At 37.8% G+C, this 13,741-nt stretch overlaps 1 protein-coding gene across 1 annotated transcript in view; it reads left to right on the forward strand.

Annotated features, from left to right (window-relative positions):
• LOC134759385 (uncharacterized) overlaps positions 1-13,741 on the forward strand; it is a 54,300-nt gene that overhangs the window by 5,194 nt on the left and 35,365 nt on the right. Inside the window, exons 4-5 of the mRNA XM_063725298.1 lie at positions 909-1,061; positions 3,546-3,647. Coding sequence (XP_063581368.1) covers positions 909-1,061; positions 3,546-3,647 — 255 coding nt within the window. The remainder of the gene's footprint in view (positions 1-908; positions 1,062-3,545; positions 3,648-13,741) is intronic.

The following is a 13,741-nucleotide window of genomic DNA, read 5'->3' on the forward strand; positions in this document are numbered from 1 at the left end:
CACAACCTCAGAGGTAGCAGCATTATTACTAGAAGAATCTTCAGCTCTGTGACTCACAAATTTGCTCACTCATTCCAGAAACCTTTGTTGAGGCCCTAGTATGTGTCAGCACTGTGGTAGTTTCTTACTGTGTGTGTACATGTGAACACGTGAGTGGTAAAATAACATAACAGAATTTACCATTTTAGCCATTGTAAGTGTTCAGTTCAGTGGCATTAAGTACGTTCACATTGTTGTGTGGCCATCACCATGTGGTGGATTCTTGACATTCATAGTCTATGCCCTGAATGGGGCTCACCATGTAGTGAGGAAATCCTGACACAATGTGGCAAGTACAGTGATGAAGGTGCCACCACAGGGGCCCACACTGGAGGGGGAAGAAGGAATGTTCAGCATTTTGACAGTAGGAATCAATGTCGTAGAAAGCACTTGTAGCCTCAGTCTGAAAGTAAGCTATGAAGGGAATAGGTTGAGATGCCTTAAAGAGTTTAACAGGTTCTAGCATCGTCAGGCCTCTGAGAGCGGGATTTATTTAATCCTTAGATAGTCTGTAATAGTTTATTGGGTGGTCGGAAAAAGTGAATGCATTTCCAAAGGTGGACAATTTACTTCTCACTTATGTTTAGGTTCCAGTTCAAAATATATATATATAAATACATTAATGTATTTCCAATCTCTGGAGCAGACATTCAGAACAGGTAATACACACAATTATGGTAATGAGCTGACTGAGAACATGCGCCACACAGGTATGCCCATTTAAGGTCTTGTCACTATCACAGAGTTGTGTTTTATAAATTAGTTTGATTCCAAAGCTATTTCAAAGACAATCAGTAGCTGTTTTTGAAATTGCCCACTCTCTCTGAGACTTTTTTTCTGGGTTCCACTTCTCACTTCATCCTGTTTAGGTTTCCCAAAAATTTCAAAGCGTCTTCATGGAGCAACAGAGATTGCAAATGTTTCCAGACTATGAAGCTGGAATAGCTAAAGCAGATAATTTGGGTTTGGCAGGACCCAGAATGACCCTGAAAAAGAGAGCCAACTGGATTTCCTTCATAAAGGTAAAGAGACTCGTGGTGATAGTCATCTATCAGTGATGTCAGCAGTGTCACAGTGTCATCTAAGCAGGCTAGGCAACCTGGCAACACCAGGTTTATGTGGTCCCTGTTGTCCCCACTCCTTAGTGCCCTCAGCAAAATGTCCTCTTTGACTAGGGGAGATGCTTCCCTGTCCTCAAGGGAGGCAACTCAGATAACCTGGCCTTGTGTGCCACACTGTCTCAGCTCTTTGCCTGCCTTGGCTCTATGTCGAGGTTTGCTATGCTGATCTGCCTTCTCTGAAGATTCTGCAGATGCCTGTACCCCACTCTAATGGGCTCAAACTCCCTGCTTATTACTAATGATCTCAGATACTTGGCAAGAGCTAAGCTTACCATCCAAGGGTGTGATTGACTTGTGTAAATCCAACCGTTGAGTCAAAAACTATTTATTTGGTACATATTGTATATCAGGTATGGCCCTTCATGCTGGAGATACACAGTTCACAAACAATATGCAAGTAAGCAGACTAAATAAGATGATTTTAGGTCGTGCTAACTATGGTCAGTTCTTGTTATTCAAGGTAGTTGTGTTCTGGAAAGTCACCAGGATCACCGAGTTAGCAAATATTGAATCGTTACTCCTAGGGGAAATAGAGTTAGTTCCTGTGAACCTCTTGTCGGAACACTCATCAATACATAACTGTTTTATGTGTGTTTCTGTTTAAAGACATCTTATTTAAAATATATTGTTGATTCATTAACATTGAACTAATGACTAACAGCACTATAATTCATGCCTGAATGAAGCTTATCTAACACATGTATTTTTTCCAAAAGGCACATCACACAGCCTTCTAATGCTTAGGAACATCAGACATTACTTTGGCACTACCCATGGGGACCATTTTCAACAGTAAAATGACCACCAAAAAGCACAAAAATGTGAAGAATGTGGCACTAAATGGACCATAAAAGGATGCTTGTTTGTAATATGCGAGCAGAAACAAGAAGGCAGAGTGTTGCCTTGTTCAAACGGAGTTGAGAATATGCCCATTGAGTGATTCAAATTTTTACCATCCTGCACACGCCTATGAGTGACTGTGAAAGCTCTACTAGTATTGAGTTTTGAGTCACAAAAAATGTTGGATAGTAGGCAAAATCACAAACATGGAATCCACAAACAACAAGGATTGATTGTATTATGAAGAAAAGAAAAATCTTGGCCAGGTGCTGTGGCTCACGCCTGTAATCCCAGCACTTTGGGAGGCCAAGGTGGGCGGATCATGAGGTCAAGACATTGAGACCATCCTGGCCAACATGGTGAAACCCTCTCTGTACTAAAAAAAAAAATACAAAAATTAGCTGGGCATGGTGGCGCGTGCCTGTAGTCCCAGCTACTTGGGAGGCTGAGGCAGGAGAATCGCTTGAACCTGGGAGGTGGAGGTTGCAGTGAGCTGAGATTGCACCACTGCACTCCAGCCTAGTGACAGAGTGAGACTCCATCTAAAAATTAAAATAAAATCAAATAAATTGTGTATGACTGTTTTAGTCTATTCAGGCTGCTTTAACAAAATACCATAAACTGTGTAGCTTATAAAGAACAGAAATATATTTCTCACAGTTCTAGAGGCTGGGAAGTCCAAGATCAGGGGGCCAGCATGGTTAAGTTCTGGAAGGTCCTCTTTCAGGCTACAGGCTTCTGACTTCTCCCTGTGTCCTCACATGGTGGAAGAAAAAAGCCAAGCTCCCTCAGGCCTCTTGTAAGGGCATGAATACTGTTCATGAGGGCTCTACCATCATGATCTAATCACATCCCCAAATTCTATTACTAATGCCATCACCTTGGGGGTTAGGTTTCAACATTTAAATTTTAGAGGAACACATTCAGACCATAGGAGTGAATCAAGATGGACTGAGAGAAATCAAAGATCGCTCCTAGTTCCATCTAGTGCTTGAGGAACAAGGTAGTCCATGTAAGGGAAGCCGGACTTTCTGTTTTAGATTGTTACACTTGATATCCAAGAATAGATATCAAAGGAGTAGTTGGATATAATAGGCTGGAGTTTAGGGCTGAGATATAAATTTGAGTGTTAATGGTATTTACAGCAACAGAACTTATTTTTGAAATACAGTTTATTAATATGAAAGATGTTTTAAATGTGGAGTCACAAGGAGTCTGTGGGTGAACTTTCTTTTGCCCTGTAAATAAAGTGCAATGACCAACTCTGATGGATTTAGGGTCCCTGCTGCTTGTGGATGGTATGGTGTCATCCCAGATAGATCTACTGCATCTTATAGGCCAGGCACCAACAGGAACTGATGCTGCTGTCTCCTTCAGTGGATCTGTGAACCCATGAAGACCCTTTCCAAAAGCTCACTTGTCCTAGCCAACCTAGCACCAAAGCCAGATACCATTTCAGAAGGTCCTTGAATCTCTTTGCTTGCAACTTTTATTTAGAATCATTCTGTTATGTTGTAACTTTATGTGAACATGTTTATCCACTAGATCAAGCCAAAATGTGATCTGTGGCAAAAGAAGCTTTTGACTAAATTAAAAGAATGGAGAAGAACAGATGCATTATTGCAACTCCAAGCAAAGTTTTTGAAGGTGAGAAAATAACCATGTTTCCATGTAGATGTTTGCTAAAATCATTCTCAAAATATGCAATTTTCTTTCCCTTTTTAAAAATGTTGGCATGGATTCACTATGACGGCTTTATTTGAAACTTTTTTTTTTTTTTTGAGACAAGAGTCTTGCTCTTTCACCAGACTGGAGTACAGTGGCGTGATCTCGGCTCACTGCAACCTCTGCCTCCTGGGCTCAAGCGATTCTCCTGCCTCAGCCTCCCTAGCAGCTGGGATTACAGGCGTGCGCTACCATGCCCAGCTAATTTTTGCATTTTTAGTAGAGTCGCGGTTTCACCATGTTGGCCAGGCTGGTCTCGAACTCTCGACCTCAAGTGATCTGCCCACCTCGGCCTCCCAAAATGGTAGGATTACAGGCATGAGCCACCACGCCCAGCCTTATTTTAAACTTTCTAATCTAATTGCCACATTTTAAAAATCCTGTTAGCTTTCAGTAGAGAATAAAAAGTTGTCAAAAAGCTGGACTTTAGGTCCAGGCACAGTGACTCATGTCTGTAATCCCAGCACTTTGGGAGGCCAAGGCAGGAGGATTGTTTGAGCCCAGGAGTTCAAGACCAGCGTAGGCAACAAAAAGAGACCCTGCCTCTACAAATTCTTTTCTTTAAAAATTAGCCAGGTGTGGTGAAACAAACCTGTAGTCCCAGCTACTCGGGAGGCTGAGGTGGGAGGATTGCTTGAGCCCAGGAGGTCAAGGTTGCAGTGAGCCATGATTGCGTCACTGCACTCCAGCCTGGGTGAGAGCGTGAGACTCTGTCTCAAACAACAACAACAACAACAAAACAACAACAACAACAAAAACCAAAAACAAAACCCAAAAAACTGGATTTTAGTCCAGCTTTAACACCAACTCTCTGTGATATTTGTCTAGTCATGTAACCTCCTTGAGCCTTAGCTTCTTTATCTGTGAAACAAAATACTCAACTAAATTATTTTTTAAAATATTTTAATTGACAAAAATTGTACATAATTATAGGGTACAGAGTGATATTTTGATACATACAATGTATAATTATCAAATCAAGGTAACAAGCATATCCATCTTCTCAAACATCTATTATTTATTTGCCTTGGGAATATTCAAAATCCCCTTTTCTAATTATTTGAAAATATACAATAAATTATTGTTAACCACAGTCACCTTACAGTGCTATGGAATGCAAGAACTTATTTTCCCTATCTACTGATAATTTTGTATCCTTTAAACAATCTCTCCCTATCCCACCCTCACCCTCTCAGCCTTAATAATCGCTATTCTACTTTCTACTTCTATGAGAACAACTTTTTTAGCTTGTGAAAATGAGTAAGAACATGTGGAGAACATGAGTAAGAACATGTATTTTCCTTTCAGTGCCTGGCTTATTTCACTTAACATAAAGTCCTCCAAGCTCATCAGTGTTGTTGCAAATGACAGGATCTCATTCTTTTTATGGCCAAATAGTATTCCATTGGGTATATATAACACATTTTCTTTATCCATTCATCTGTTAACAGATACTTTTATCTTGGTTATTGTGAATAGGGCTGCAATAAACATGGGAGTACAGATATCTGTTCAATATACTGATGTCCTTTTTAAAAAATTTATACACCATAGTGAGATTGCTGGATCATGTGGTAGTTCTAGTTATAGGTTTTAGAGGGACCTCCGTACTTTTTTCAATAATAGCTATGGTAATTTATAAGTCCAACAGTGTATAAGAGTTGTCTTTTCTCTGCATCTTTGCCAGAATTTGATTTTTTTTGTCTTTTTGTTAATAGCCATTCTAACTGGAATGAGATTATATCACATTGTGGTTTTTGATTTGCATTTGATGATTAGTGATGTTGAGCATTTTTTCATATACTTGTTGGTCATTTGAATACTTTCTTTTGGGAAATATCCATTCAGGATCATTTTCCCATTTCTAAATCAGATTATTTGTGTGTGTATGTGTGTGTGTGTGTGTGTGTGTGTTTAGTTTGATATAATCCCACTTGTCTATTTTTGCTTTTGTTGTCTATGCTTTGGAGATTATATCCATAAAATATTTTCCCAGACCAATGTCCTGAAGTGTTTCTCCTTATAGTTTCTTCTAATAGTTTTATAGTTCAGAGTCTTATATTTAAATCTTTAATCCATTTTGAGTTGATTTTTGTATATGGAGAGAGAAGGGTCTTGTTTCATTTTTCTGCATATCCAGATATCCAGTTTATCCAGTATCATTTATTGAAGAGACTGTTCTTTCCCCAATGTATGTTTTTGGTGCCTTTGTTAAAAATCACTTGACTATAAATATGAGGATTTATTTCTGGGTTCTCTATTCTGTTTCATTGATCCATGTACCTGTTTTTATGCCAGTACCATGCTGCTTTAGTTACAGTGTATTTGTAGTATATTTTGAAGTCAGATAATGTGATGCCACCAGCTTTGTCCTTTTTGACCAGGATTACTTTGGTTGTTTGGGTCTTTTGTGGTTCCGTACACATTTTAGGATTATTTTTTCTATTTCTGTGAAGAATGTCAGTGGTGTTTTGATAGGGATTGCTTTGAATCTGTGGATCAATTTGGGTATGGTCATTTTCAACATATTAATCTTTTCAATCTATGAACATGATATTTCTTTCCATTTTTTGTGTTTTCTTCCATTTCTTCCATTGGTACTTCGTAGTTTTTATTGTTGAGATCTTTCACCTGGGGGTTAATTTTATTCCTACATAATATTTTTTATAGCTATTGAAAATGTAATTGCTTTCTTGGTTCCTTTTTCAGCTAGTTTGTTATTGGTGTATAGAAATGTCAATAATTTTTGTATGTTGATTTTGTATCCTGAAATTTTACTGAATTTGTCTGTCAGTTCTAAGAGTTTTTGGCAAAGTCTTTAGGTTTTTCCACATATAAGATCACATTGTCTTCAAAAAGACAATTTGACTTCCTTTTTTCCAATTTGAATGCCCTTTGTTTTTCATTTTGCCTAGTTGCTCTGGCTAGGCCTTCTAGTACAGTGTCAAATTGTAGTGGGGAAAGTAGGCACCTTTATATTGTTCCAACGATTAGAGGAAAAGCTTTCAACTTTTCCTCATAATGTTAGTTGTAGATTTGTCATATGTAGACTTTATAGTGCTTAGGTAAATTTCTTCTATGCCTAATTTGTTGAGAGTTTTTATCATGAAGGGATGTTGAATTTTATCAAATGCTTTTTCTGTGCCTATTGAAATGATCATGCATTTTTGTTCCTCATTCTCTTTATGTGATGTATCAAGTTTATTGAGTTGTGTATATTGAATCATCCTTGGATCCCTGGGATAAATCTCACTTGATCATGGTGTATTAATCTTTTGGTGCGCTGTTGGATTTGGTTTACTACTGTTTTGTTGAAGATTTTTGCATCTATGTTCATCAGGAATATCAGCCTGTAGTTTTCTTTTTTTGTTGTTCTGTGCTTGTCTGGGTTTTGTATTAGGGTAATATTGGCCTTGTAGAATGAATTTGGAAGAATTCCCTCCTTTTCATGTTTTTGGAATAGTATAAGAAGGATCCATGTTAATTCTTTAAAAGTTTGGTAGAATTCAGCAGTGAAGTCATCCAGTTCTTGGCTTTTCTTTGTTGAGAGACTTTCTATTATTGATGCAGTTGTGTTCCTTGTTATTTGTCTGTTCAGGTTTTCTACTTCTTCCTGGTTCAATCTTGATAGGTTGCATGTGTCCAGAAGTTTACCGATTTCCTCTAGGTTTTCCAATTTGTTGGCCTATAGTTGTTTATAATAGTCTTTAATGGTCCTTGTATTTTTTTTTTTTTTTTTTTTTGAGACAGAGTTTCGCTCTCGTTGCCCAGGTTGGAGTGCAATGGCACAATCTTGGTTCTCCACAACCTCTGCCTCCTGGGTTCAAGCAATTCTCCTGCCTCAGCCTCCCGAGTAGCTGGGATTATAGGCACCCACCACCATGCCCGACTAATTTTGAATTTTTAGTAGAGACGGAGTTTCTCCATTTTGGTCAGGCTGGCCTCGAATTCCTGACCTCAGGTGATCCACCTGTCTCAGCCTTCCAAAGTGCTGGGATTACAGGTGTGAGCCACTGTACCTGGCCTAATCCTTGTATTTCTGTGGTATCAGTTTTAATGTCTCCTCTTTCATTTTTAATTTGATTTATTCAGATCTTTTTTTTGTTAGGTAGTCTAGCTAATGGTTTTTCAATTTTGTTTATCTTTTTAAAAAGTCAGCTTTTTGTTTCATTGATCTTTTGTATTGTTTTTAGTTTTTAATTAATTTATTTCTTCCCTAATTTTTATTATGTATTCCCTTCTACTTATATTGGATTTGGTTTGTTCTTGCTTCTTTAGTTCCTTGAGGTGCATCAGTAGGTTGTTATTTTCAAAATTTACTACTTTTTGGTGTAGGTGTTTGTTGCTATAAACTTTCTTCTTATACTGCTTTTGCTGTATCCAATAGGTTTTGGTTTGTTACGTTTCTTTTCTTTATTTTTATTTTTATTTTTATTTTGGGATGGAGTCTCACTCTGTCACCCAGACTGGAGTACAGTGGTGTGATCCTGGCTCATTGCAACCTCCACCTCCCGGGTTCAAGCAATTCTCCTGCCTCAGCCTCCTGAGTAGCTGGGGTTACAGGTTCCTGCCCCCAAGCCTGGCTAAATTTGTATTTTTAGTAGAGATGAGGTTTCAGCATTTTGGCCAGGCTCGTCTTGAACTCCTGACCTCAGGTGATCTGCCCGCCTTGGCCTCCCAAAATGTTGAGATTACAGGTGTGAGCCACCACGCCTGGCCAGCATGTTGTGTTTCTATTTTCATTAGTTTCAATAAATTTTTAAAATTTGCTTTTTAATTTCTTTATTGATCCGTTGGTCATTCAGGAGCATGTTGTTTAATTTCCATGAGTTTGTGCCGTTCCCAAACTTTCCCTTGTTATTGATTTCTAGTTTTATTCCATTGAGGTCTGAAAAGATACTTAATATAATTTTGATTTTTTAAAATTTTTTGAGTCTTTTTTTATGGCCTAACATATTGTCTATCCCAGAGAACGTTCCAGGTGCAGGTGAGAAGAATGTGTATTCTGTAACTGTTGGTTAAAATGTTCTGTAAGTGTCTATTAGGTCCATTTGTTTATAGTGCAATTTAAGATTGATATTTCTTTGTTGAATTTCCATCTAGATGATCTCTCCAGTGCTGAGTGTGGGGTATTGAAGGCATCAACTATTATAGTATTGGAGTCTATCTCTCCCTTTAGATCTAATAATATTTGGTTAAATATCCGGGTCCTCTGGTGTTAGGTGTATATATATTTATAATTACTATATACTCTTGCTGAATTGATCCCTTTGTCGTTATATAATGAACTTTATCTCTTTTTACCTTTTTTGACTTAAAATCTATTTTATCTGATATAAGTGTAGCTACACCTGCTCACATTTGGCTTCCATTTGCATGGAATATTTTTTTCTATCCCTTTTTTTTTGTTTTTTTTTAGTTTATGTGTCTTTACAGATGAAGTGAGTTTCTTCTAGGCAGCATATAGTTGGATCATTTAAAAAAATCAATTCGGACAGTCTATGTCTTTTAATTGGGGAATTTAAACTGTTTACATTCAAGGTTATCGTTGATAGGTGAAGCCTTACTCCTGTCATTCTATTAGTTGTTTTCTGGTTGTTTCATATAGTCTTTGTTCCTTTCTCCTTTCTTATTGTTTATATTTTCAGTTTTGTGGTTTTCTGTAGCAAAAAGATTTGATTACTTTCTCTTTCTTATGTGTATCTGCTCTATCAGTAACTTTTATACTTTTGTCTGTTTTCATGAGGGTAGTTATTGTCCTTTCACTTCCAGATGCAGGACTTGTATATTTCTTGCAAAGCCAGTCTAGTGATGATAAATTCCCCATTTTCTCCTTGTCTGGGAAAAACTTTATTTTGCCTTCATTTCTGAAGGTTAACTTTGCTAGGAATAGTACTCTTGACTGGCAGTTTTTCTTTTCTTTCAGCACTTTAAATATATCATCCTATTCTCTTCTGGTCCATAAGGTTTTGCTGAGAAACCTCTGTTAGTCTGATAGAGATTCCATGATATGTAACTTGACACTTTTCTCTTGCTGTTTTTAGAATTTTCTCCTTTGTCTTTGACTTTTGACAGTTTAACTATCATGTGCCTCAGAGAGGGCTTTCTGGGTTGAATTTGGGAACTTTTGAGCTTACTAGATATGGATATCCATATCTCTCCTAAGACTTGGGAAGATTTCAGTGGTTATTTTATTATGTAGGTTTTCTATGTCTTGTTCCAGCTCTTCTCCTTCTGGAATTCCCATAAAATGAATATTTGTTTACTTAATGGTATTATATAAATCGTTTAAGCTTTCTTCACTTTTTTCTTTTTTGTCTGGCTGGATTATTTCAAAAGATCTTCAAGTTCAGAAAATTTTTCTTCTGCTTGATCTAGTCTATTGTTGAATTTCTCAATTGTATTTCTTATGTTATTCACTGAATTCTTGAACTCTAAGATCTCTGTTTGGGTCTTTTTTATATCAATCTCTATTGAGTATCTTATTTATTTATTTTTTATTTGTTTGTTTTTGAGACAGAGTCTTGCTTTGTCACTTAGGCTGGAGTGCAGTGGCACAATTAGAACTCTCACTATGGCCTTGAACTTCTGGGCTCAAATGATCCTCCCACCTCAGCCTCCTAAGTAGCTGGGACTACAGGCATGTACTACCACACCTAGCTAATTTTAAAAATGTTTAGTAGAGACAAGATCTCGCTGTGTTGCCCAGGCTGGTCTTGAACACCTGGACTCAAGCAATCCTCCCACTTCGGCCTCCCAAAGTGCTGGGATTACAGGTATAAGCCACCATGCCTGGCCAGATTTTTGATTTAGATCATGAATTATTTTTCTGATTTCATTGAGTTGTCTATCTGTTTTCTCTTGTATCTCACTGAGTTTTCTTAAAATAATTATTTTGAATTCCTATCCAGGCATTTTATAGATTGCCTTTTCTTTGGGGTCTAGATACCATGTTCCTTTGGAGGGGTCATGTTTCCTTGCTTTTTTGCTTCTTGTATTATTACATTGATATCTGCATATCTGGTGGAATGGGTGCCTCTTCCAATTTTATGGGGTAGCTTTTATAGGGATACATTTTCCCCATAGATGTGTCCTATAGTGTTGGTTAGGTAAGGATGCTTTAGCTTTGGTTCTGGATGGGTACAGTAGTGTAGTCTCTGTGTGATTTCTTTGGCTGTATTCAGTGTCTGCAAGTACCTTACTGGCCTAGGCTCTGGGTATTTGCGAAGGCAGTGGTGTGGCTTTGCTTGGGGTAAGGGCCACCAAGTGGGCCAATTCTTAGGTTCTGGAAGGCACACAGTGGGCATGGCATCTCTGCTGATTGCAGGGTTGGTGTTGCAGGCACCAGTCAGGCTGGATGTTGGTTCCTGGGATACTGGTGTAGTACATGGTGGCTCTGCCACTGGAGGAGATGGGTTTGCTGGCAGCTGTAGGCACCAGGTGGGCCAGTCATTGGTCTCTGGGGAGCCTGCGCCTAAATGATACTTTTATTTTGGTTAAAAAAAAAAAAAGTAACATAAAATTTACCATCTTAACCGTCTTTAAGTACAGTACGTCCTCACTGAACACCATTGATAGATTCTTGGAAACTGCAACTTTAAACAAAACAATGTATAAGAAAAATCAGCATTTTTTCTCATCAACATTACAATACAATGATATTGAATAAAATGTTATTTGAGGACCTGCTCTACATTGTTTTGCTTAAAGTTGTGGTTTCCAAGACCTATTGATGACATTAAATGAATATTTACCGTATACCATTCAGGGATACAGAAAATGTATCCCTATAAAAGCTACCCCATAAAATTGGAAGAGGCACCCATTCCACCAGATACACACATATCAATGTAAGAATACAAGAAGCGTCCAGGCACGGTGGCTCACGCCTGTTATCCCAACACTTTGGGAGGCCGAGATAGGTGGATGACTTGAGGTTGGGAGTTCGAGGCGAGCCTGACCAACATGGAGAAACCCCATCTCTACTAAAAATACAAAATTAGCTGGGCATGGTGGTGCGTGACTGTAATCCCAGCTACTTGGGAGACTAAGGCAGGAGAATCGCTTGAACCTGGGAAGCAGAGGTTGTGGTGAGCTGAGATAGCACCATTGCCCTCCGGCCTGGGCAACAAGACCAAAACTCCATCTCAAAAAAAAAAAAAAAAAAGATTACAAGAAGCAAAAAAACAAGGAAACTTGACACCTCCAAAAGAACATGATAATTGTGGCATTGAATACATTCATAATGTTTCACAGTATATCTCCAGGATGTTTTTATCTTGCAAACTTAAACTCTATACCCATCAAACAACAACTCTCATTTTCCCTTCCTCCCAGCTCCTGGCAACCAGCATTCTACTTTCTTTTTCTATATGTTTGGCTACTTTAGATACCTCATATAAGTGGAATCATGCAATATTTGTCTTTGTGGTTTATTTTACTTAGTATAATGTCCTCAAGGTTCATCCATGTTGCAGTGTGTGTCAGAATTTCCTTCCTTTTTTCAAGGCTGAATAACATTCCCTTATAAGTATATACCACATTAAAAAAAATCTGTTCATCTGATATGAGGATTTGGGTTGCTTCCACCTTTTGGATATTGTCAATAATGTTGCTATAAATATGGATTTGCAAATACCTCATCAAGATCTTGCTGTCAATTCTTTTGGATATATATCCAGAAGTACAATTGCTAGATCACATGGTAATTTTATTTTATTTTATTTTTAAGGAACCACCATACTGTTTTCCATAGCATTTGCACCATTTTATAATCCCACCAACAGTGCACAAAGGTTCCAATTTTGCCACATCTTCACCAACACTGGTTATTTTATGATTTTTAATAGCAGCCATTCTAATGGGTGTGAGGTGAAATCTTACTGTGGTTTTGATTTGAGTTTCTCTGATGATTAGTGATGTTGAGCATCTTTTATATGCTTCTTAGCCATTTGTATATCATCTTTAGATAATATCTATTCAAATCCTTTGCTTATTTTTTCTTTCATCTTTCTTTTTTTTTTTTTTTGTAACTGACTGCCTATTTTTAAATCAGTTTATTTGATTTTTTCTTGTTGAGTTGCAGTTATTTTTGAGACAGGGTCTCACTCTGTCACCCAGGCTGAAGTGCAGTGGTGTGACCTTGGCTCACTGCAACCTCCTCCTCCTGGGCTCAAGTGATCCTCCCACGTTAGCCTCTCAAGTAGCTGGGATTACAGGTGCACACCACTACACCAGGCTAATTTTTTGGTATTTTTTTGTAGAGTTGGGGTTTTAGCATGTTTCCCAGGCTGGTCTTGAACTCCTGGGCTCAAGCAATCCACCTGCCTTGGCCTCCCAAAGTGCTGGGATTACAGGTGTGAACCACTGCACCCAGCCTGGAGTTCTTTATGTATTCTGGCTATTAGCCACTTATTGGATATATAATTTGCAAATCTTTTCTCCCGTTATATAGGTTGACTCTTCATTTCAATTGATTTGCATCCTTTGCTGCACAAAAGTTGTTAAGTTTGGTGTCATCCTATTTGTCTATTTTTGCTTTTGTTGCTTGGACTTTTGGTGTTATATTCAAGAAATTGTTGCCAAACTTAATATCATGAAGCATTTCCCCTATGTTTCCTTCTAAGGGTTTCATAATTGTAGGTCTTACATTTAGATCTTTAATTCATTTTGAGTAATTTTTGTATGTGGTATAAGGATAAAACTTTATTATTTTGCATGTGGATATTCAGTTTTCCCAACAACATATATTGAAGACATTGTCCTTTCCCCATTGAGTGGTCTTGGCACCCTTAACCATATATGTGAGAGTTTATTTCTAGGCTTTCTACTCATTCCATTGGTCTACCTCTCTCTCTTTATGCCAGTACCATACTGTTTTGATTACTATATCTTTGTAATATTTTTTGAATTTAGGGAGTGTAAGTTCTTCAACTTTGTTCTTTTGGAAAATTGTTTAGCTACTTGGGGTCCCTTGAGATTTCATATAAATTGTAGGATGAATTTTTCTATATCTG

The sequence above is a fragment of the Pongo abelii genome, chromosome 5 (assembly GCF_028885655.2).
Source record: "Pongo abelii isolate AG06213 chromosome 5, NHGRI_mPonAbe1-v2.0_pri, whole genome shotgun sequence".
Taxonomy (NCBI): domain Eukaryota; kingdom Metazoa; phylum Chordata; class Mammalia; order Primates; family Hominidae; genus Pongo; species Pongo abelii.